The sequence below is a fragment of the Natrix helvetica genome (assembly GCF_964273705.1).
Source record: "Natrix helvetica genome assembly, chromosome: 2".
Taxonomy (NCBI): Eukaryota; Metazoa; Chordata; class Lepidosauria; order Squamata; family Natricidae; genus Natrix; species Natrix helvetica.
Window position 1 is genome coordinate 173409025 of NC_138552.1, and position 24470 is coordinate 173433494.

At 38.8% G+C, this 24470-nt stretch overlaps 1 protein-coding gene across 1 annotated transcript in view; it reads right to left on the reverse strand.

Moving 5' to 3' along the window:
- Positions 1 to 505: 505 nt before the first annotated feature.
- SNAP91 (synaptosome associated protein 91) overlaps positions 506 to 24470 on the reverse strand; it is a 103067-nt gene continuing 79102 nt past the window's right edge. Inside the window, exons 16-30 of the mRNA XM_081940234.1 lie at positions 21811 to 21918; positions 20742 to 21011; positions 20478 to 20558; positions 20249 to 20320; positions 18855 to 18938; positions 15747 to 15824; positions 11498 to 11641; positions 9023 to 9172; positions 8225 to 8249; positions 5993 to 6104; positions 5483 to 5506; positions 4730 to 4810; positions 4064 to 4168; positions 3393 to 3495; positions 506 to 1917 (exon numbers count right to left, since the gene is read on the reverse strand). Coding sequence (XP_081796360.1) covers positions 3403 to 3495; positions 4064 to 4168; positions 4730 to 4810; positions 5483 to 5506; positions 5993 to 6104; positions 8225 to 8249; positions 9023 to 9172; positions 11498 to 11641; positions 15747 to 15824; positions 18855 to 18938; positions 20249 to 20320; positions 20478 to 20558; positions 20742 to 21011; positions 21811 to 21918 — 1427 coding nt within the window. The 3' untranslated portion in view covers positions 506 to 1917; positions 3393 to 3402. The remainder of the gene's footprint in view (positions 1918 to 3392; positions 3496 to 4063; positions 4169 to 4729; positions 4811 to 5482; positions 5507 to 5992; positions 6105 to 8224; positions 8250 to 9022; positions 9173 to 11497; positions 11642 to 15746; positions 15825 to 18854; positions 18939 to 20248; positions 20321 to 20477; positions 20559 to 20741; positions 21012 to 21810; positions 21919 to 24470) is intronic.

Genomic DNA, 24470 nt, shown 5'->3' on the forward strand with positions numbered 1-24470 from the left:
GTGTTTGACACAACTTAATTTAAAAACAAAATAACAAGATCATTTCGTTTTGTAGAAAAGTTAAAAAGAATTGTAAATGATCACTGTTGTATACTGGTTTAAGGCTTCCACCACTGGCATTGGCTGGAGAGTGATGAGCTTCATTTTTTTAATGATCAAGATCTAGAAAACAAGATTTCTTGACACTTCACCAGCAATTGTGTCTGGCATCATCAGAACGAAGAATGTAAGAAAATGAACAGGGTTTGACTGGGCCCTTGTTTTTAATAGCCAGGGGTACTGACTTCTGATTGGCTTTTAGCTGAGCTAGTTTCTGACTGGTGCAGGTTGGTGTCCCTGCTTAGATGCCTAACAGATCTCTTTGCCTCTGAGGATACCACAGTTGCTGGCAAAACATCAAGAAACCCGTTCTCTAGACCACAATCATTAAACTCTGTAAACCAATCCTAGTGCAGTTTTGCTCTACTATAATCATAAACTGGATAATAAAAAAAATAGAGACCACTTTATTTTGAATTTACTTTGATCAAGGTGTTTTATTGCATCTCAGAGGGTATACATGCATTGGGTTTTCCTCAAACCAAAATACAAAGCAAATCCATTTGAAATTCTCTCTCTAACTCTCTGTTGTTACAGGGTATGTTATCCCCACAATATACAACCACTTTTTAAAAATGGTACCACATGTTGATTAAATATTAATTTGAAAGACTTAGATGAACATCTTTCCAACCTAATATGCTTTAACAAAGAGCTGCCAAGCCACTTGTAACACTGATCAACAGTGACCTTATTAAGAAGTCAAAAATCTTAAGCTAAGCCATCAGCACACACAGTATGGAGAACAAACTAAAACGATAAAAGAACACTTTTGTTTACGGTAAAGGGCATAATTCAGGTTCAGTGTGACCTCTAATCACAAACAGTACAGAAAATACATAGTGTTGTAGGAGGATGAAAAACACTAATCTAAGATATGTACAGAGAAGAACAAAACTGACAGATGTACATAAAAGCAAAAGGGGGGAAAATTCATGATTTGCCCCTGGAAACAATGGGCAGCCGAAGTAGCCCGACAAACTTAAAGGAGTTTGCTTTTGTTATGTTTGATTTTTCTGAATTGTATGGCAAGAAACTTACCCTTTACTTGTTTTCAGTGCATTTTAAATATCAATGATAAATATGATGGTTTTAAAATGAAAATAAAAGGCAAATGTTTTTTAAAGAAATCTGATAAAATATTTTTATGTGGGGGATTTTTTTTAACAGCCTTTGTCAAGTAACTTGATAGAAGATTATTAATATGAATTTCATTCATATTAGAAGATAGAATGTCAGGAAATTAAAATGTACCCCACAACAAATTTGATAATAATCTTGCTTTGGGGAAAAAATTACATTCCACACACTTAAAAAAAAAAGGATTGACAGTGTTCTTCTTGCTACCCGATATAACCACAATATTGTTTTGTATAACAGATACGCAAAGGAAACTGGATTTGAAGAGAAAATTTAGAGGGTCGCCGAGGTTATTTACATTAAGACCTCCAGAAACACAGACACATCGCTCCAAATGGCTCACCACACAACAGCTGCATAATCTGTTCCTAATGGATTGGTTCAGAAAAGCACTAAGAAGGCATCAGAAACATACATCCAATGTTTAAGTTGAGAAACACATAAATTATAACCCAAGTACACAAACAGAGAGAGAGAGAGAGAGAGAGAGAAGGGATAACAACTAAAATAGTACACATTCCTATGATCACTTTCACAGCTGTGCTACACGTTTTGGAAGTAGGAGAGAAGTCTGAGTAAGCACTGGGTTTGGTACTGGTGGCTCACTTGGAAATTCTGAGCAACAAAATTCTTGTTTGCAGATTTCAAATTTGCATCTTCACTTATCCTTTCACAAAACTACAATCATGAAAAGAGGGGGGGGGGAAGAAGTGTTACAAAGTTTAAGGGACAGGCATTCAAAATTCAGTTTCATAATCTGATTTATATGCCAGACGACAGATGATACAACCTTCCTTTCCCTCAGCTATGTAATGCTCTGTTTTTTCCCCCCCTAAGATGCAAAATAATTGGAAACACATTTTCTTCCACATCTAATCTATAGAAAGAAGTTTAATACACATATCATTCTCTGCCTTTGGCACATATACATACACACAGAGAGCAGCAGACCTGTAACATTTGATTCAAGATACTAATCTAGTGCTTAAATTCAACTCTTGAAATGGAGACGTGGTTAGGAGAAATAGGGAAGTTTGATAACAAGTACGCCAGAGGTGGTAATTCTGCAGGTTCTGACAGATTTGCCCGAACAGGAAATCATGGTTGGCTCCGCCCACCTACCTCGGCTCTACGGCATCCCATTTAGGCCCTTTTTTTGGGCAAAGCGCATGCGCGGACGCAGAGCGCATGTGCAGATGTGGCACACGCTCACTCACATTTGCAAACTGGTAGGGAAGGTAAGTGAATACCATCCCTGAAGTACGCTGCATAGTGTACATGAATGTCTGCATTTTCTGTGTGAGAGCCAGGGAAGGGAAAGATACTGCTGCTTTTAAGGTTCATAGTTTTCGCTGCCTAGTGCAAACTTTGTCACTTGCTCAGGATTTATAGGAAGTCTTCTTCTCTCCAGCATAATCATTCTGTGAAGCAGAATGGGCTGACAAAAGAGATACAATACAATACAATAGCAGAGTTGGAAGGGACCTTGGAGGTCTTCTAGTCCAACCCCCTGCCTAGGCAGGAAACCCTATACCGTTTCAGACAAATGGCTATCCAACATCTTCTGAAAGGCTTGTTGGGGCATTCACAACTTCTGGAGGCAAGCTGTTCCACTGATTAATTGTTCTAACTGTCAGGATGTTTCTCCTAAGTTGCTTCTCTCCTTGATTAGTTTCCACCCATTGCTTCTTGTTCTACCCTCAGATGCCTTGGAGAATAGTTTGACTCCCTCTTCTTTGTGGCAACCCCTGAGATATTGGAACACTGCTATCATGTCTCCCCTAGTCCTTCTTTTCGTTAAACTAGACATACCCAGTTCCTGCAACCGTTCTTCATATGTTTTAGTCTCCAGTCCCCTAATCATCTTTGTTGCTCTTCTCTGCACTCTTTCTAGAGTCTCCCCATCTTTTCTACATCGTGGCGACCAGATCCTCCAAGTGAGCTTCTATGACGGAGTGTGAACATGAATCTGGGTGGTTTCTGTCCTAGTTCAACCCTTCAACCACTACATCATGTGAGCTGTTTGTTCAGCAAGCTCTGCACTGAATTAACATAATTCAAATCAAAACAAATTCTTAGCATCCCCTGTGAAATATAAAGGAGAATACAAGCCTGAATATATTCGAGGGAACGATGGAAGAAGAAAACCATACCTTAAATAGCTCATAAGAAATCTTTGATGTTAAGATCTGCTAGTGGGTCCTTTGTTGGAGGCTTCTTGGGACTCTGGGTGGCGGGTGTTGGACTTGGAGAAACCTTAATAGTTTTCATTATTCCAGAGGGATAAGAGCACAAAAGAAAAATATATATATAAGTATTACGATCCATCTCTAACCAAAATTAATATGCACTTCACAAATATGGGCTTCTGCTATGTCCCACTGAATGAATACGAGAACTATTGTGATGTTCAATATTTAAATTAATAAATAAAAACTGAAATAAAATCGCTTTATCGTGTTATCATATCCCTTTGAGGAAGGTGAGAGGTTTAGAAGTATGAAATATAAATAAATAAATTTGAACATTCACTGGGAGCAGGAATCATTTTTGGATCAGTGGCATACTTTTAATAGTTAAAGCAGCTTAAGAAGTAGTTTTTTTTTAAAGAAGTGTATTAAAAATTAAAAACTAAACAAATACACAAAATCCATATTGTAACTTTGAAAAGTCTTGATAGTATAAACTGAAAACAATAACATGTCACACTAGAATGCCTTCCAGAAATAAAAAGGAAATAAGTTAGAACATTGTCCTATATGACTTAACAAAAAAGGAGAAAAAATAAAATTTCTGTTTTCTCCAAAACCAGGCAAGTTCTCACTTGTGCACCAGGTCCTGCAGCTGCTCCAAATGGTGGCCTCATCATTGGTTGTCCATACATAAGAGGCTGCTGTGGCATCATCCCAACACCAGCTCCAGGAGGCTGCTGGAAATGATTTGAGAACAAACAATGTCTAAGAGATGCCATTTTTTAATCAAAAAACCCTCTTGATAAAATAGGCATGTTTCATTGGTGTGTGCGCGTACATATTTTAGGTGTCTTTTCAGGTGTCAACCCATTTCCACCTATATGCATCTCAGAGTAGAGTACATTAACTTAAGATGTCAGCTGGAAATTCCAGAAACTGGACTATAAACATTGCATCAGAAGAATACATCCTTCAGTACACAATACATTGTATAAATTTTTTTTTCCAGAAAGAGATAACATATAATGCACATTTTTCCTGGGGAAAAAGCATATATTTTGGCCACAATATTCAGAAAATAAGCTTCTGGAGATAAATCCTTAAAATATAGTTGGGAAAAAGAATACTATTTTCCAGGAAGAACTACAGTGGTATCTCCAGTAGTTATTCAAATTGCATTTTCCCAGATAAGATTACTGAGATTTTTTTTAAAGGCCAGTATAAAGGAGGAAGAAGTCACTTGGAGAAGTGGAAAGTAGTACTTTCCCCCTCCCATCATTCTTTGAGTCAATCCTTACCATCCCAAATCCTGATCCAGTTTGTGGAGAAGCGGCACCTGATGTAGGAGGGCCAGCAACTGCTGGAGGCACAGATCCTGTCTAGAGATTGGAACAATAGAGATAAATCACTAACTGGTTAAATTTTATACATATAAAAACAGTTTAAAAGCCCTCATGTATTTAATTGTCAAATGGCACAATTTTCAGCATTTATTAGGGAACTCTAGACCGCCACCATTAAGGCGGCATCAAATCAGTTCACTGCAGTCATTGTATCCTACTGCAAATGCTTCATTTAATAAATTATGCGATGCAAAAAGCTAGACTTATTAGACATACAAAAAATGTTGAAAACGACAAACACAGGAGGTTGGTTTTTTAATGGAATCAAACTGTTTTTTTGATTATTCCAATACCTTTTATGTGGAGCTACATTTGAACAATGTCCTGAGGATGTACCTGGGGTTGAAAAATGTGGCTAAAAGGCAGCTATTCAGCAGAGGGTAAAATGACTGTACCTTTTCCTTATGAATGAAGATAATAAAATATCTAAAAGAAATACTCCTGCCCCTCTGTTTCACTGCACAGAAAGAAAAAAATACCCGGAAATACCTATCAAGCAGAAAATAACTTGATCTACAGATGCAACGGTTATTTGCAAATTAGTAACACAAGTTTAGGTTGACTGTAAAAATAAAGAAATTTTGCATTAGTTTGGTAGTAGCCAGGTCTCTCTCAGTTAGTACAACTTCATAACAAAAGGCTACTTACATAAAAAACAATCGCCCAACCTTTCTGGTAGGAAAAAAAAACTTGCATTTAGTGTATTGCTTTCCTTGCCTGGAAAGATCATTACACTGTACAGTATTTAATATTTTATAGTCTTTTGTCAAAATATTTCCTATTGGAATGTCATTATTGCATTATTATTATTATTAGCTTGTAAAAAGAACGTAACTCTGAAAATAAATGCTTAACCAAAACTATACGAAAACTGCAAAACAAACTCAAAACATATCATTTGAGAAATGAGGAAGTGTTCCACTACTAGAACAGTAAGATAACAATGCAACATATAACAATAATAGGATGGGACTCCCATTTCCTTAAAAACGTATCAGAACTATAGTTTTGGAATAGACAAATGATGCTGATAATTTTGGATGTCAAAACTTTAATATCTGGCTGTATTTTGACATACTAACTGTGTCCCAATAGTTTAGCAATCATGTTCACACGGAATTTTGTACATCTATGAAATATGCAGTTATCTCCACATACCAAGGAGCCACTCGGAGGAACTCCAGATGACCATGTTGCAGGTGCTACTTTTGGTTGCCAGTTGGCTCCTCCTGTTAACCTCTTCTCTCCTGCATTCCACTGAAGGTCTCCCCTAAGATTTAGAATGATTTAGAATACAAGTGCTAACTTATTGCTAAACAGAATTGCAACCATAGCAAAGTTCTGGGCTGGAATCTTAAGTATAATCTTTAATCTTTATTGTCATTGTACTTAAATACAATGAAATTGGTTGCTGGCATAATCTTGCTGGCATAATTACGACATGCAATTTGTAAAGTGTTTGAATGGCAAGCACCAAAGAGAATTTGATACCCATTAACTGCACTCCACAATACAGAAGAAACTGCATCATGCATCTGGATTAATTAAGTACTGTATATAGAGGCATTGCTGTGCCTCTTCATTATTTATTCAGGAACAGAGATAGTTATGGAGTTAGAACTAGACATTTAATGACCATTTTAAGTTATGAAGGCCTCAGAAAGGGTGCCTTATAGCCAGTGGTGAAGTCTAATTTTTTTTTACTACCGGTTCTGTGTGCGTGGCTTGGTGTGTGTGCGTGGGGGGGTGTCATGTGACTGGGTGGGCGTGGCCAACCCCCCCCTTTTTAAAGCATTTTTTTCCTGCTGGTTCGGGCAAATAGGTAGGAAAAAATGTTTTAAAAATGAAAAAAATGGTTCTGACGATTGCGCGGATCAGCTGTGAGTCACACAATCGTCAGAACCTTTTTTTTCACTTTTTAAAGCATATTTTTACTACCTATTCACCTGAACCGTTAGTAAAAAATGCTTTAAAAAGTGGGAAAAAAGGTGCCAAAGATCGTGCAGTACAGCTGAGTGTCACGGGATCTTTTTTCTTCCACTTTTTAAAGCTTTTTTTACTATTGGTTGGGGCAAACTTTGGCATTTTTTTCTACCCGTTCTAGCAAACCGGTCAGAACCGGTAGCATTTCACCCCTGCTTATAGCCCATAAAGTACTTTTGGCTGTTGTAAAATGTCATGCCATCATCCTCGCAGTTACCTGATCACAATCTGGGTGCTTGGCAACTTGTTTGCACTTGTGACCAGTTGCCAAGACACCCACAATCACGTGTTCACCATTTGCATTTCTTCTCTGCTGGCTTTCCCAGAAAGTCATTGGGGAAGCCAACAGAGAAGGATGCAGGTTGCTGCTGCCTGTCAAGAGGATTCTCTCTAGTCTCGGGGGACTGGCAGAAAGAGCTGCCACCCAAGGACAACTGAATTGCTTCAGTGAGGTGAATAATGGAACTCAGATCCTGATCATTTGAGCTTCGTTTCTGTACCCCATGGAAGGAGTTTCCTTGGGCACATGGAGATGACATCTGCAGACTGCAGAAATGTAGCTCAGATTCTGATGATTTGAAGTCCATTTCTGCACCCCAGCAAAAGAGGAGGAGAGATTAGAACTGTGTGCGGAGGAGAGATTAGAACCTCCCCAAGGTACAGAATTGGAGTTCAGATCCTGAAGATTTGAATTCCATTCTGCATCCTGCTGAAGGAATTCCCTTCTATCCACACAGAGGAGCTGACATCCTTTGGCATGCAGATCTCTAGGGCAGAACGTAGAAAAGAGAGGGAGCCAAAATCCAAGCAGGGAACAGAGAGGAAGTGCAATAAGATAAGGAGCCTGGGGTGTTTCAGATGGATGGGAAAGGACTTAAAAGGCTAGTGCAGACCATGCATAAGTGTTTCTCCATGAGGATATGAAAATACTGTTTGGATTTCAACAGGGAAGATGTTCAGCTCCTGAGCGGAACCTCTAAGGGTCTTTCCCCCCCACTCACCCCATGCCTGACAAATTGGACTCTGTCCAGTTAGCAACCTGTGTGATTGTTTGATGGCCACAACAAGGAGTGCTGACTGTGTCCCAAATCCCAGGCTTAATTGTGGTCGTAAGTTGAGAATATCTGTAATTTACACTTGGTTTTTAGGAAAGTGAAGAAATTGTGGGGATATTACATTATGTTGTAAAATCTGATATTTTGGATTGTAAAAAAAAATAAAATTTTAACTGTTTTGCAAATTCATTTTACCTTTTGCAATATTAAATGTATAATAACGATTAATCACCAGCGCCACCATCAAAAGGCTATATAGGGACTATATAAAATACTGACTACAGTATTATGCTAGAAAGTACAGAAGGGAAATACACAACTATCTGGGACTTTGAATTAACCAGCTACTTACTTCTTTGTTGCGGTAATTCCAAGATCTGCAAAAGAAACCAAGAATTTAAAAAATTGTTTCGTATGATAGTAGATTGTAAGAAATAACATGCTTGTCTACCAAATCACTATGCAACTCATGTTTAGCTGACTTAGGCAGCATTCAGTCAGTTATCTAAAATTATAATAAACTATATCATGTTATACTTAATTTAATATATAATTACATTATATCTCTGAAAATTTTCTTATTCAGTCACTGATGTCAAAACTCTACCTGATCTAGACCTCAACTGAGGGATGAAATTCAGCAGGTTCTGAAGAACCAGTAACAGAAATTTTGAGTAGCTTGGAGAACCGGTAAATACCACCTCTGGGGAGGGAATGGAGATTTTGCAGTATCCTTCCCCTGCCACACCCACCAAGCCACGCCCACAGAACTGGTAGTAAAAAAAAAGTGAATTTCACCAGTGCCTCAACTTGCATGATTACTTTTTTGATTACTTTACTTGGTTACAACTGTCTTGATTACTTTCCTAACTATAAATACTATAAAAAATATGTTTTGTTAAAGAATGTCCATTAACTGGACTGAGCAACATGAAAACATGATGCACCTTGGTCTCAAAAGTTCAGGAGGAGAAAAGGAACTTTCTGTAACAACCTAAATTGTAACACAACTGCACTGTCCTCCCACATAAGGGAAGACATACACCCTTCAAAACATAGTAACTGAACTCAGGAATTGATGCAATGTGTAAAAGATCAACGGTCATAAAAAGAAAATCACTGTCAAAACCTAATAGTTTCTCTGACTTACTTCCTACTAAGTTTGCAAGGGAGGAGTCAAGATCACTTCCAATTGGTTTGGTAGCAGCTGAAGCAGAACCAGTAGCTGTGCCTCCACTGGATAAAGACTGACCGGTTTGCATTGTAGTGGGCATAAGAAGATCACCTAAGCCATCAAACACTGAAGATTTAAGAAAATCAATAGATTAGGAAAAATACTTGTTCAGACAACTAAGCTTTCACGTAATAAACAGAAGCTTAAATGGAGAATTCACAACCTTTTAAAAACATACAAAAATCACTACTGATCTTTGAACCATCACACAAATTTAATGCCAAAGTAATGCCAACATAAGGCATGCATGCTTTTTGACCAACACACTGAAATAAATGAATTCCAAACATATTACAATAAGACAAAGCATTAGACAACACTAATTTTTTAAACTATGAAAACAGTCCATGTTGCTGTACTGCACACTTTGTTTTTAACACCGATATATGGAAGAATTGATTTACATATTATTGTGTCCATAAATCTAATGAGAATGTTACCATTTTCTGGAACAGTAAAAAAAAAAAAAGGCAGTTTGACATTACTTTCATCCAGTATGGCCCCTAAAATCAATTCAGGTTTTCATATTCCATTTCTGGGTTTTTTCCACAACACTTGAACCAGAGTTTTTAATATCTGATTCGAAAGGAATAATAATTTATTAGCCAATTAGCTATTTAAGACTTACATCAGGTTTGTCTGAAGTGGGAGTATTGTAACTAATTATTATTTACTGATTTACAGATTTGGAAGGGAATCATAATAAAGAATTGTCTCTTATGTAAGGATTATTTTTATTAAAATATTGACATAACAAAGGAAGCTAGACAGCAAAATACTACAACTTACTAATGAATGCTTTCTAGGAACAAGTTCAGGGAGAGAGAGAAATTGAGCAGGTAGAGAGAAAGTAAAGTAAAAGACAAAGGTTTGGGGCAAGCATTGTTTTTGCTGACAAATTCAACAAAATTCCAGTGGGTGGGAATTCTTTTTCAGTGGAAAGAGCACTGACTATGTACTTTCAAGTTTGTGTCACTCTTAGCAACCATAGATTTTTCTCTAGGATGATCTGCCCCAGACTGGTCCTTTGGGTTTTGGAAAAGGCACAGATGATAGGAAATTCTTGTAAAATAGGGGCAGGGGGGCCATGGCATCCTGTGAACATACCTATATGGGCAGAAATAAACCATCATCTCCTCCAAATGTCATTAGGAGAGGAAGATATTATTAAATGGGGGCACGTTTACAGCATCTATTGCCAGTGAGAAATATTCTTCTTGGCTGTATTAATATTGCCATGGGACAAGGTGGAGGCCTTTCTTCTTATTTACTGTGGGTAAAGTCATTACTACTCTGCTGCTAATAGAAGCACAATAGTCATGTGTTATTTACCATGCAATTCATATCAGGTTGTCTGGCTTTGAGATGGATTTCACAAAAAACTCAATAATGCCCTACACAAAACACATTTATGTCTTCCAATTTACCATCAAGTTATATGGACAAATATGGATAAAATACAGGGTGGACATCAACTCCCAGAATTCCCGAGCCAGGAAGGAATTGGCATTGAAGGTTCAAATGACAAGCATGTAATCATGGGGCACCTGTGGCTTTAAGTGCAAATGGGTTGCCCAGAGTGTGATCACATGATTGCAAGGAAGGATGCTGGAACAGTTGCTGACCAAATGGTCATATACCCAAAAAATACCAAAAAACAACCCATGTCGTCCCTCTGTATCTAATGAAACAGAGCTATCTACTGCAATCCAGGCCAACATTACATAGTCAGTAACCCCAATTCATAACAGATACAGTATGCATGCTAATGTTAGTAAGCAGAGTTGCACTATGCTCCGGCAAGCATAAACTATAAAGCAAAGTACTACTAACTACTATTTGGTTTCTTTACTTCTTTCTGTTGCAGAACTCACCCAAAAGGCAAATTTGTAGCAAGGCCCCAGCATGGAAGTAGACAATGAAAGAGACACAAACAGAAACGACAGAGCAGTAATGAAAAGTCAAGCCTTGTGTCAAAGGACAAAATATCCTGGACCTCCTTTATTTTTAATTTCTGGTACCATGCATGCTTGGGAAAGGCTCTGGAGAACGGCAGCGCCACACAGGCATATGCTGAGTGTACAGGAATAAGGTATCTGCAATTTCAGGAGTTTCTTTTAAATGGGCATGCATATAAAGCACATGCAAAAATACAGAATATGTGCACTTCGGTTTGATGTGTGCTGAAATCCTACGGAAGAGAACTGAACAGAAGGAACTATTCTGAAAATTATATATTAAAAGTAGTATACTACATATTCATATTCACATATTCAACTGTTTCTGAATGCTTTCATTTAAAAAAAAAACAACCAATACTTTGGACATCTGGGAGAATTATAGTAACATATCTTGGAGACGAAAGCTGCGCAGAAGAATCCTTTCACTCACCTGAGGGATCGAAGGAACTGCCAGCAGGGGAAGGAGAAGGGGCTGCTCCAAAGGCTGCTTCAAAATTGGGCTGCAATATATTAGCCTGAGCTGGTGTGATGGGGGAAGGTGATGGAGATGGAGCAATAAAAGAACCTCCAAAACCTTTTTTTTTAAAAAAATAAAGAGAAAGAAATTAATTATTAGCCTAATAACTAATCCACAGGCCTGAAAAACATTATAATTGGCTTTGACAAACACAAAGTTCCTTTCCTCTTCTTGATGTCATTAATATTGTTGTTCCCACAGTGAAACTAAAAGGCACCAAGTATGAATGCAGAAAAGTATAGAGGTTTTTTTTTTAAGCAAAATTCTGCCTGTAAAGATATAAAGTGTGGCAATGAGCAGCAGTTGGGAAGTTAAATGTGTGGATTCACGCCAGGTAAGGAGTTTGCCCTGCGGAATTCTACTCTTCTACAGTTCACTGAGAAACAAATCAATGAGAAAGTTTTATTTAAAGAAAACATGTTCTGTGTGAAAGTGTTGATTCCTAAAATAAACAACATACAACAGAAGTATAACATGCATAGGAATGAATGAAAAGGTTAGTGAACTGTTCAATAGAGAGTAAAGCCATGGATGTGTGATGTTCCCCTTGTTACATAATGTATTGTATATGTATAGGAATATCTAAGGCAGTGGTTCTCAACTTGTGGGTTGGGACCCCTTTGGGGGTTGAGTGGCCCTTTCACAGGGGTCACTCAAGACCATCGGAAAACACATATATTTTAAAAAATATGGAAAACATAAAATAATTTTATAGTTGGGGGTCACCGCAACATGAAGAACTGTATTAAAGGGTTGCGGCATTAGGAAGGTTGAGAATCACCGATCTAAGGAATGCCTGTGATTGGTCTAGTGTTGTCAGGGTCATGTACAGTAGTTTGGTAAGCAAATATGTTGCAAACCTAAATGATTTACAGCAAACATTAGATACGTGTATAATACAATAAGGCAGTGCTCCCCAACATTTACAGCTTGGCAGCCAAGGGGCGGGAAAGGCAACTGGCCCACAACTTGCGCTAGTTGAGCTGCACACGAATGAGCACTGGCCTGCTGCTGACGCAAATCGAAGTGCGCAGATATGTACCCGCCCACCGCTAATGCAAGTTGAGCTGCATGGGTGAACACCAGGGGTGGGTTCCTGAACCGGTTAGTACCGGTTTGCTGCATGCAGGCGCGTTGCTTGCACATGCGCATTTGACTAAAAATTGCTCTGTGCATACGCAGAACCATGCCGGCAATGGCAAAAGACACCGGAGAACAAGTTCGGGGTGTCAGGACTGGTTCTGCGACCCAGGCCTGAATACTACTACCAGTTCAGCCAAACCGGGCCAAACTGGCAGCAACCCACCTTGGTGCACACCAGCCCACTGCTCACACAAATTCAGCTGTGCAGGTGTGTACCAGCCTGCCACTTGTGCAAGTCAAGCTGCTCATACATGGGCTCATTGCTCGCTCAGCCTGGTTCTGAACGGGCCACGCCCCAGGGGTTGGGAACCCTGCAATAAGGAGTGTGGGCCTGAAAATTAATGTACTAATGTGAAGGCTTTAGTGTTTGATAGACAAAATGGAATGAACAATTACAACTGATATATAAGTGGCAAAACAGAAAGCAGACATATGAATTGTGTGTCAGTAAATATTTTCTAACCATGACAAAATGGAAACATTTTGAGCAATAGAAAAGTAGTGGGTAGCACGTATTTTACAAATGAATGGAAGCAAAACAAGTGAAAAGGCTATCCATAAAAGTGCGCTTCTGCTAATTTTGTAAGGGTTGGGAATGTCAAAAGAAATGAAAACACTAATTGGAAATTGTTTACTTAGAAGTAAATGTGCTAAAACAGGAAGAGATAAGGGCCAAGAATGGATGCTGAAAAAATATAGATTGAACACAAAAGCAAGGGAACGGTATGAAAAGAGTACTTAAAAGCTTGGTGATACACAGACATTGAATGGGTATCAAATTACAAACATATAAGAACAGTGATTGTTGAAAAGGGGAAAACTGAGAATATTGTGATGGAGTTAATAAGAATTTCAGAAAAATAAATGGAAGAATTTATTACATTTAAGTCATCCCCTACCCCTTCTCTGAAGTTTACAAAATGTTGCCTTAACAACATTTTAAAAAGCAGATTAGCTTTTTTAAAATATAAGATTTGTATCTGTGTAGTAGAAAGGTTGCATGTTTACATTTATTCTTTAAAAATTAATCTCAGGAAGACACAATAGATCAGCAATTAATGTCATTCTTTTCCCCTACGTGTTGTAAACAGTTGGCGGATTTGGCATAGATTAGACCAACAACCCATTTTGACAACTGCTATTTCAGTTTGTATGAACTACTTTTCCTTCCTGCTGTAAATTGCAGAAGGAATAACCCCAAGGCACAGGAGGAAGAGCTGCAACCAAGACAACATTGAGATAAAAGAAATCTGAGTCAGGCTAGAACTGTAATCTGAGTAAACATTTCAGGCAAGACTCTTCCTACTTCTCAGAAAGATAAAAGGGAAAAAGGAAGCAAATTCAGACTTATAAGACTCTGCACTCTTGTAATAAGAACAATATTGGCATGCATGACTTTAGTTTTATAATTTGGTGCACCTAGGGCTGACAGAACAGAAAACAATATACACATTAGCATGCACTATCAAGTTTTGACCATACCGAAGAAAAAACCCACCAAGCATATTTTCTGAACTGTGTTATCTCAAATAAAATAAAAGGTTAATTAATTTGTAGCTGTTCATCAGAACATATGCTTTCTAATAAACTTGAATCTGTTTTATATCTTCTCTTCTGGGTGTTCATTGGATATTCAAAGCAGTAACAACAATGACAAATTTATGGAGCTAGAAATGGAATTTCTTTTGAAGTCTGAGTGAATTTCCATTCCTTGTCTTGTTGAGGACCCTAGCTCCAGACATTCAGGAAAACAAACAGAAAGCCATTCTGAACTAACATAAGAAATACCACGTCATATAATTTAATTGGTTCATGCACCCTGGATTGAAAGGGTCTTATTTAGCAGCAATTTGTGCTTTCTTTCCTGGCTTGCCTTTTTTCAAATCTAGAACACAGCTGTATACCATAAGAATTAGATTCCTACGAATTACATAACATTACTTAGTAGTGGTTATAGTATAGACCAGTGATGGCGAACCTATGGCACGCGTGCCACAGGTGGCACGCGAAGATTTGTCAGTGCACACGAGGCACTGCCCTGTCAGCTGGCCAGCTGAGTTCACCCTTTCTTAAAGCCATTTTTCGCCCTCCCCAGGCTCCAGAGGCTTTATAGGAGCCTGTGGAGGGCAAAAAGAGCCTCCCCCCCCTGGAGGCCCTCCAGAGGCTTCATGAGCTTCTCTGAAGCATCCGGAACGCAACGGCCCTACGGGCAAACCGGAAGTTCGGAAACTGACTTCCTGTTTGCTTGGAGGGTCATTTTGACTGCTCTGGAGGCTTCAGGGAAGCCTCTTGACTGCTCTGGAGGCTTCAGGGAAGCCTTCGGAGCGCTTAAAACGACCCTCTGAGCAAGTGACTTCCGGTTTGCTCGGAGGGTCGTTTTGAGCGCTCCGAAGGTTTCAGGGAAACCTCTTGACGGTCCCTGAAGCCTTCAGAGCACTTAAAATGACCCTCCGAGCAGGTCCCTGAAGCCTCCGGAGGGCTTCCGGGGGGGAGGCTGTTTTCGCCCTCCCCATGCTTCTATAAAGCCTCTGGAGCCTGGGGAGGGCGGAAAAAACATGCAAAAATGGGGGGGTCACGCCTGTAGCACGCGCATGCACACTGGGGGGTCGTGCATTGCATTATGGGTGCAGCATGCCTGCACACGACCCCGCTGCGCTCCCCCCACTTATGGCACGTGAACCAAAAAAGGTTCGCCATCTCTGGCATACACCAATATGTATCTACTTTGAATGGTGCCATATAAATTAATAGGTAAACAGGGGGAATACATGAGTGTCTCAATATCTTAATTATGACTAAGGATATTTTCTGCAAGCAGTGTGACTAATACTTATAACGATCATGTAAAGTCATATTAATATAGCTTCCTGGAGTGATGGGTTTCACAGAATGCTTATAGTTTGGAAGTCTAGTAGCCTTAGTGAGGGTTCATTGGCTATTCCTTTTGTCACAGTACAGAAAAGATGCAGTAAAAACATGCGCATCCTTTATTAAAAATACCACAATTATATTTCATTACCAGCTAATAGGTCAGCAGAAGCACTAGAAGCAGTTGAAACTGCAGGTTGGGGCTCTGAAGGGCCACTTCCAAAAGCATCTATTGATTTTTCCATAAGGCAGCAATAAAAGATAATAGGATTTAAAGATATTGTAAATATATAACCATGTAATACTTGGAGGGAGAATGCAACTATGAATATGACATAATTTTCAAGACCATAGAGGAATGATTGGTAAAATATATGAAACAATCTGAAGAATAGTTGTAACTGAGTAAGAGGAGTGGCAAAACCTGGGAGCGGAGTCAAAACAAAAATCAGCCTGGAGTTTCTATCTTGTCCAAGTCTGTTGTGGCTACATAGAGATTCCAGGCTGATTCCTCTTTTGACTCCATCCCCAGTTTCTGCCATTCCTTGCCCTGCAAGTTGTTCTAAAACCAGAAGAAACCAAAAAAGGATCCAAACAGACTATTTTAGAAGTATGACAGTTCTACTGATGAGAAGTGATGGCAGTGTTAAGATTTTCCACAGGAAGATGACCCCAAGAAAACGGCTAGCTTTCTAAGAGCATGTTCTCTTCCTCATTTCTCTACACCATTTTGAAACTATTTTTGTAAGCCTATGTAGATCTATGCATAGAAACTTTAAGGGATACAAGAGCCTGTAAGTATTCCCTGTCCAATGTCCAATAGAATTTTGTAGAAGGATATCATTCAATTCCTGTGCTGCTGCAAAATATAGGCCTTGGATCTCCCTTCCACCATAAACCATGCAGAAAATAAATAAATTGTATTGTTACTTCCCTAGTATCAGTTCACATTTTCTTAAGATCTTGTATGCACTCATCTGGCCATCTGTAAAATATGTCTGAGCAGAAAAGGGGTAGCTGCAAAATTCCAAGCCAACTTTCTTCTATTGCATTTTAAAGTGTATTGCTAGCTCTGATGATGAAAGGAATAGCATGCCGGCACTTTTGCAGAGAGGTGATTTTCTCAGTAGCTGTAACCATAGTTACACGAGGGTGTGGTTGTGCAGTGAGAAGGAAAGATATATTGTAGTCTAAACAAGTCCTACACAGAGGCATCACAAATAGGACACTGAAGGTTGATGGGGAGTAGGCTGGAAGCAGATACTCTTAATGAAATAAGAAAGGATGGAAAAATATTGGCATCTTGTCATTTGTAAAGTGGCCACTTAAGAAATCAAAAACAAAAAGTACTGTGAACAATTTGGTGCTTCGCCATTGCCCCCCCCCCAAATGAATGCAGACAGTGGGGATGTATAAAGCATTTGAATAAAGTGCTTCACAGCACACTTCACAGGAAATAAAATCAATGGAAGTTTCTGTTTGTTAAGACATCTGCAAATAGATTTTTTAAGCAGGCACAAAAGATGTGACTTCAGAATTCAACAGAAACCCTTTATTTTCTCTTTTCTAATGCACTGTTTCCTTCTTTTCCTCTTCTACATCTTACCTATCCATCCATCATCGAAGGTTTTCTGTGCACATGAGCAAGACAACCTCTGCTTGTTCCCACAAACTTGCAGTCCCACAAGAATACTCTTTAATGCCTCTCTTTCCTTGGCATTCTGCAGCTTTCCTTCTCTTGATCACATTTCAGGACAACCTGCAGACAGATTGTTCCAGCACCTAACTGAGCTGCCTGTTTGCCTGCCTTCCCATCTGCCTTTGGCAGACATATAAGGGGCATCAGAGCCAGGAGAGAGAGAGAGAGAGACTAACTGCTATGAAGCATATGGGATACGGATTCATTTGACTGAGATGGAGGCTGTACAAAAAAAAAGGCAATATATGAACAGTATTTTCAGGAGAAAAAAATATTTTTGATATCTGAAATGAACCAAATTTATCTGTGAAATTTAATGAGTGTGCTATCTAATAACACGTTTCATAGCTATTGCTATTCTGTAAATCTGGGGACTTTCCTAATTTATACTGTTTCCAATCAGTATAAATGTCCCTTCGGAGAGAGGGAGCGGTTTATAAATCTAAATAAAGTAAAGTAAAGTAAAGTATCTTCTGTAAGGTAAACATTCTGCCTGGTTGTATATTATCACTGCTGCTAATGAAAGTTGTCTTCATTTGTGCTTTTTCGCCTTTAAGTATCTAATGTTTTCTTGAGTAATATTGCAAATTATGAAGAACCTTTTGCCTTTTGATAAAAACTTTTTGCCTTTTGATAAAAAGCAGTAACAGTTTGTGCTTTATGCTTGGCCAGAGTTACATACATAGTTCCCTTCATGATTTGTAATTAAAAGACAGTAGATACTATGTATTAAAATAATTTCAATGTACACCCCAGAAGCAAATGTAGCATTTTACAACCTTCAGGTCACATCTGGCATTTTTGGGGGTGTCCCGATCAAGCCTATGTGAGGTCAATTAGAAATTAGAAATCAAAACTAAATAAGTGTATACATCACACACTCAATACAATTGCAATCCTTTTATTTTGAAGGTGACTATTTTTTCAATTTACATATGTGTGTCAATGCATGCATGTAGTCCTATTTTTTCGTTCCCCCTCCCCCCCCGGCATAAGAACCCCTGTTTCTCATATGGCCACTTGGGAAAATTAATTTCACACCCCTGACATAGGGAAATAATTGCTAAGCATCACAAGAGTAGCCTCAATTTTACCAGACTTATCTGAACAGATAGATACCGATAGATATATAGATAAATAGATAGATAGATAGATAGATAGATAGATAGATAGATAGATAGATAGATAGATAGATAGACAGACAGACAGACCCTTCATCCCCAATCTACAAATAGATAACAGGTAGCTGTCAAGAGAAATATACATGCTATAGAGAAGCATAATTGTAAAACTGAAAATTGTATACTGTAGGAGGAAGAATGCAATAGTTACTTGAACAAGAAAGGAATTCCATGCGTGGAAATAACGACAAGACAACAACAAAAAAAAAACCCCACACCTCAATTGCATTTTATAACACTCAGTTAAAAAGCAAACGAAGCACACCACACTGCAATAAAAGTAACTGTTGTGAAATGTTGAATTGCTGGCAAAGAAAAATGAAATGAACCCTGAAATGAAATGGGAAGTACTTGAATGGTGAGGAACAAAAATACCCACCACAAAACAGGTCAATCACACCTGAAGAGTCCACTTTAGCCGGGGAAGCAGTGGGCAGGGACGATGGTGCTGCAAATGCATCCACTGGAGTAAGCATGATAATATTTAGTATCAGCAAATTAGGAATGATGAGGCCATTACCTTGATTCCATGACCACACAATATATATATATATATATTGGAAAGATTTGGAAAAACTAAATTTTTCACAAAGTATCCACTATAAAAGCAGCGTGTTTAAAAATTAGATTGAAAAGAAAAACTGTTCTTTGGCCATTTTTAAATTTATCTTTGACACATGCAGGGACTGCACACGGTAATAGGTATGTATTTTATTATATAAATATATATTAGCCTTGGTTTTATATTATTGCATGTATAAGCTCAAGAGCTGTTTTTTTCCTGTTTTCTCATTTCATTCATGCTATAGGAATTCTGGTTAACTCGAAATATGATCAAATTTTATTGCCAGATATGTTTAATTATTTAGATTTCCTGGATTTTTGATAGCATGAAAACATCCTGATCATGGAAGCTTCATGAACCTTCTTTTAATAGATAAGCTGTGGAGGACAGTATTATGTCCCTAGACCCTGAAAATGCTTATTAATATAGCAGGTAATTGTCACTTAGAACTACATCTCAATTGCCAGGTAAATCTGTCAATAGGGAAGGTGCTATAAGACTATGTATCTCATAAAGCTCTTTTCCTGGGTTATGATTATAAACAAACTCTCCAGGTGGCTTTTGACTCTGTCCATTTTTCAGTAATAATTTGAACAGGAAGTGGAATGTGAATTGCACACAGAAGTCTGTAAACAGGATTAGCACTACAAATTTAGCAGAAAGTTGCACACGTTGCCTTCCTAAATTAAAATAATTATATTTTCATGTTTTATTATCAAGATTTTATGAGTACGATTAACAGTCTCATGTTCTAAGAATCTAAGTCAAACGCTTGTGTGGGAATTTGGGCAAGGCTTATACAATCTAAAATTTGGGAGAGGGAATTGTCTCTCTTTAAATATAATGGCGTAAATGTTCTCAAAGGCAGCGCCCCCCAACCTTTTGGGGGACAGGGCGGTTTTCCCATGGACCGGGAAGGTGTGGTTCTGCACACTGCCTGAATCCCACTCCTGTGTGGATGGGGACTTCACTCACTTGCACAGCCTGGTTCCTAGTGGGCCGCGGACCAGTGTTGGTCTGCGAATCAGGGGTTGAGTATCCCTGCCCAATGGTAATCTAAAGTGACTCAGGGAATATTCAAGAGATCAGCTCAGTTTTGACTTTATTAACTTTTCAGCAGTTTAAAACTGATCATGTTTCACAGGTATTTTGGAAGGAAAGTGACAAGCCACATGAGAATAACTTAGGTCTAAGAAGAAAGCGCCTACCTGATAAGAGATCACCAGTAAGAGAATTCTCGGGCCCAGGAGAAGCTCCAGTAGTTGCAGAAGAAAAAGTATCTTGCAGAAGCCAAAGAAAAATGAATTATAAATTACATGAAGATTGGAGATAGCTATTTGTATGATTGACAAAAAAAATGCTCAGCAATCAAATAAAATGGAAATTTTAAAACACAAGCTTGCATTATTATAGGACAGTACTTTTATATATATTTACCTGTCCCAAATAGGTCTATGCCAGGAGCTGCATCTGACTTAGGTGGTGCAGGAGCCTCAGCAGGTGTGGATTCAAACAAATCTAGATGAAGAATACATTGTGTCTTACTAATTTATATCTTCATGTTGTGAATTTTGTTTCTTTTCAAAAAATAATTGCCACGTAGTTTAAATATTTTTTTAAAATGACTGTTTCCATAGACTGAAAATCTAGTTCACCCCAAAATGTATCAGCAAGAAAGAAAGAATTAAATAAGTAAGTTACCACCAAAGATATCTAGAGCAGGAGGAGGAGCAGAGGTGGTGGTAGTGGTGGTAGGAGCAGATGTAGCAGCAGTAGTGACAGTAGCAGTAGTAGCAGCAGTTGTAGCAGGGACTGGAGGGGCCACAGCAGCAACTGGAGTAGGACTGGTTGCGGAAGTAATTGCACTAGTTGTAGGGGTAACTACAGGAACACCGGTCTCAGCTGGCTTCATAGCAAAGAGATCCAGCTCAGGAGCAGCCTCTGCATTGCCTTCTGATGGGGCAAAGGGGTCTTGTAAAAGGAAACGGTAGAATATACATATATATAAAGGATCAGCCGGGAAGGAGATAGGAAAAGCCACACCGTGTGTGGATTAAATCACACACACACATATCATCATTTATACATACATGCAAAACAGAGACCAAAGCAGTATTGGGTTGCTACTGGTTTGGGCCAGTTCAGCCGAACTGGTAGTGGTTTGGCGGTCTGGGTCGCTGGAACCAGCAGTGACCTAGGCCTACCACACTCCCCAAACTGGTTTTCCAGGCGGCGCCATAAGCGCTGCCATCTTGTTTTTTGCATCTGCACATGTGCAGAACAATTTTTATTGTACTGCGCATGCAGCACACATCAAGCACACGCGCTACATGGCCACGAGCAAACTGGCAGTAGTGACTGCTGGAACCAACCCCTGGACCAAAGGCACAGCTTTGTTAATTACTGTTGATTCTCTGACATCTGTACTTATAGGCGCTCATGTGCCCACATGCATTTTCCCTCTCACTTAAACTAAGGTGCTTTGAAAAGATCTGTTCCTAATTGGAGAACCATTCTATCAGCTACATGCAAGATTCAGCATTGCTAACATTTTTCAATTAAAAAAGGCTTTGGCGAAATCATGTAGGAATGCTTTCTTGACACAATTTTGTTCGATTAGAACTTTTGTCCAAATACCTGGGGGAAATGGGGTTTTTTTAGGAAAAAATCCCCCCCCCATCCTTAAGTGACAAACATACTGCCATGAAGTTTATTTTAATTAGTATGACACACACGACGACGACAGACGAGCTAATGAGATGGAACCCACCATTTCCTGAACATGCATCAAGAGCTGCTGCTACGGGGGTTGGGGTAGCTGGTGCTGCTGCCCCTTCAGGTGCTGTGGGGGCGTCACCAGGAGAAGTTGCAAAGGCATCTTGAGTGCAGGTTTAGAAACAGAAATTAAGAAGAATATAAAAAAAGAAGAAAATATAGTAAAAGGACCAAGTTAAATAGCACAAAAAAAAAAATCCCTTAAACAAAATGCGGGTTCATAGGGTGAAGGTTGCGTTTGTTTTGTGCAACGACCAACAGTTTTCAAACTGAACTCAACCCACGTAATTATATTAGGTCACGATGATTGCGATAGTCTGCAAGTACACACAAGGTAAGCAGAAAAGCTAATGGCAGGAAATGCTCCTTGTATAAGGGTCTTGAGCAGAATGCACACGTAGCCTCCAAAGAGGGGGACGGGACCCCTAATGGAGAACATCAAAATCATTCAATAACCAATACACTTAACAGAGTAACTTTTCCTTTTCTGTCAAATTGTTTTATATGTTCTCTAAGATGGGGGAAGTAAGTTAAAAAGAAGTTCCTACGGATTTTACTCCACTAGTGGTTGCCCACTTTAGGGAGTGGTGCTCATATCTGTTTCAAGGCCATTGAGCCAGAACTTCTGAAGACATTTCTGTGGTCATGTAGCTAGCACAAATGACCTATGATGGCGTGCTGTTACCTTTCCATCAAAGTGGTACCTATTTATCTACTTGCTTTTGCATGCTTTCGAACTGTTAAGCTGACAAGAGCTAGGGGGGATTGGAGCTTACCCAGTCACATTGCACTTGGGTCTTGAACTTAGTCTGCCAGCTTTCTAGCCAACAAGCCCAGTATATTAACCACAGGGCCACCGTGCTGCCCTCAGGGGAAGTAAAGTAGACTAAAAATGTTATTTGCACTACAACGCCTCTTAACTCGGACTACTGTAATTACATCCATAGCATTCTAATAATTCAGTTGACATTATTGGCCTTATTTATTTGCATTAAGTGATACACAAAGCAATTCACACCCTTGCAAGGTATTGGTCAAGCTTGGGGTGTGTACAAAGAGAACTTGTCTCCCTAAGATGCCACTGTATTGGTTGTAGGAAGCCAACCAAATGCCTACTTTTTCTTGCACACATCAAAGGTATAATTTTATATCCTTTTTAGCATTTCACAAGAGAGTGTGATTAAGACTCTGGATCAAGACCCAGTCTCCTTTTCAGGAACACCCCAGGAAGGGGTGGTGGAAACCTTCTGCTTCTGGATTTAAACTTGCTTGATACAATATAATTGAAAATAGCCAAAATCAGGGCATGCTTTCTAATTCTTGCTTGTGTCAATAAACTCTAGTTCAAACTAATTCCCAGTTAAGATACTGAGGCAAAATATGATTGGTTCACCACTTAGCAAACAGGAATTTATGGCTTGATAATGGCTAATTTTGGGTCAGGGATGTTAGAAAGTACAATATTAGGGTAGAACTACTTTTCCAGTGTTGTTAATACAACTGATTCTTGCATGGGACTACCTTCTTGCCACAAGTGTTTTCTTTTCATCTCCTTCAAGAGTATTTCTTGTCATCAGAGCAAAATTCTCACGATGGGCATAGCAGGGCAGTTCAAGTAGCTTAAACCACAGAAGGAAAAGTCACGGCACCTGATTGCTGTTTCCTCAGGTATCTCACAGTTCTCACACATCAAGGCAATTTTAAGGATAATCTTAGCTTTACTACATCATGAGAACATTATCACTGACCAGTTCTAGTCACTTTGAATAAGGGTATGGATTCTGATTTTTTTTCTCTTGACATCCTCAGGGATAAAAATTCACTAGCCTGTTTATGCAGTGCTAAACTATCCTTTAGAGTTAATCACAACAAGCCCTTTTTTATCAACTAGCAGAGAAAAATATAGACTGCAATTCACTAGCGCTACATGGTTGGGAAAATAATGCATTTGCACTTGCTGCAATTAAGAGACATCTAGAAATGTCGACTGAGTCATGGGAAACAGAAAAAGACTAGGTCTGGTTTTCTAAATTCAAATCTAGAAAAATATCCTGCCTCCAAGTAACGTTAAAGCTATTTAAAAAAGTAGAAGCTGCGCTATACCAATTTCCCCACTCTCTATTAATTGTGTAGAGTACCACAAACCCTGCCGACTCCAGCAGCATTAAATAAGATTGAGCAAAATGATCAGAAGAAAACGGGGAAAGACCAAAGTAGCCACAATAGGTGGGGAGTTTGAAAAGACAATTCAGAATTGAAAAAAAGGACGCTGTTGGTTTTGCCGCCATGCAATTTCCCACTAGAAACATCAAACTTACAATTTCTCTAGAAACAGGAGGACAGACATGCTTATTAAGACACAGACAATTTAATGTTAAAAATATTCATCCTCGAAAATAAAAATCCTGCTGCCTATTCTAAAAAGCTCACATAAACATGCATCTGATCTGCAACAGAATAAGTTAAAGCTGCCTAAGATCTATTAAAGAGCAAAGTAATAAGGAAAAAAGCAACAGGAAATGGAGTCTGCCAAATTCTCGTGCTGAACTTGAATTCTAATAAATGAAGCTTTTAAGCAATTTGGTTTTGCTTAACACGTTACAGAAAACTGTATGGCAGTTGTCCAATAACGGAGAACATTTCAATCTCAAGAAC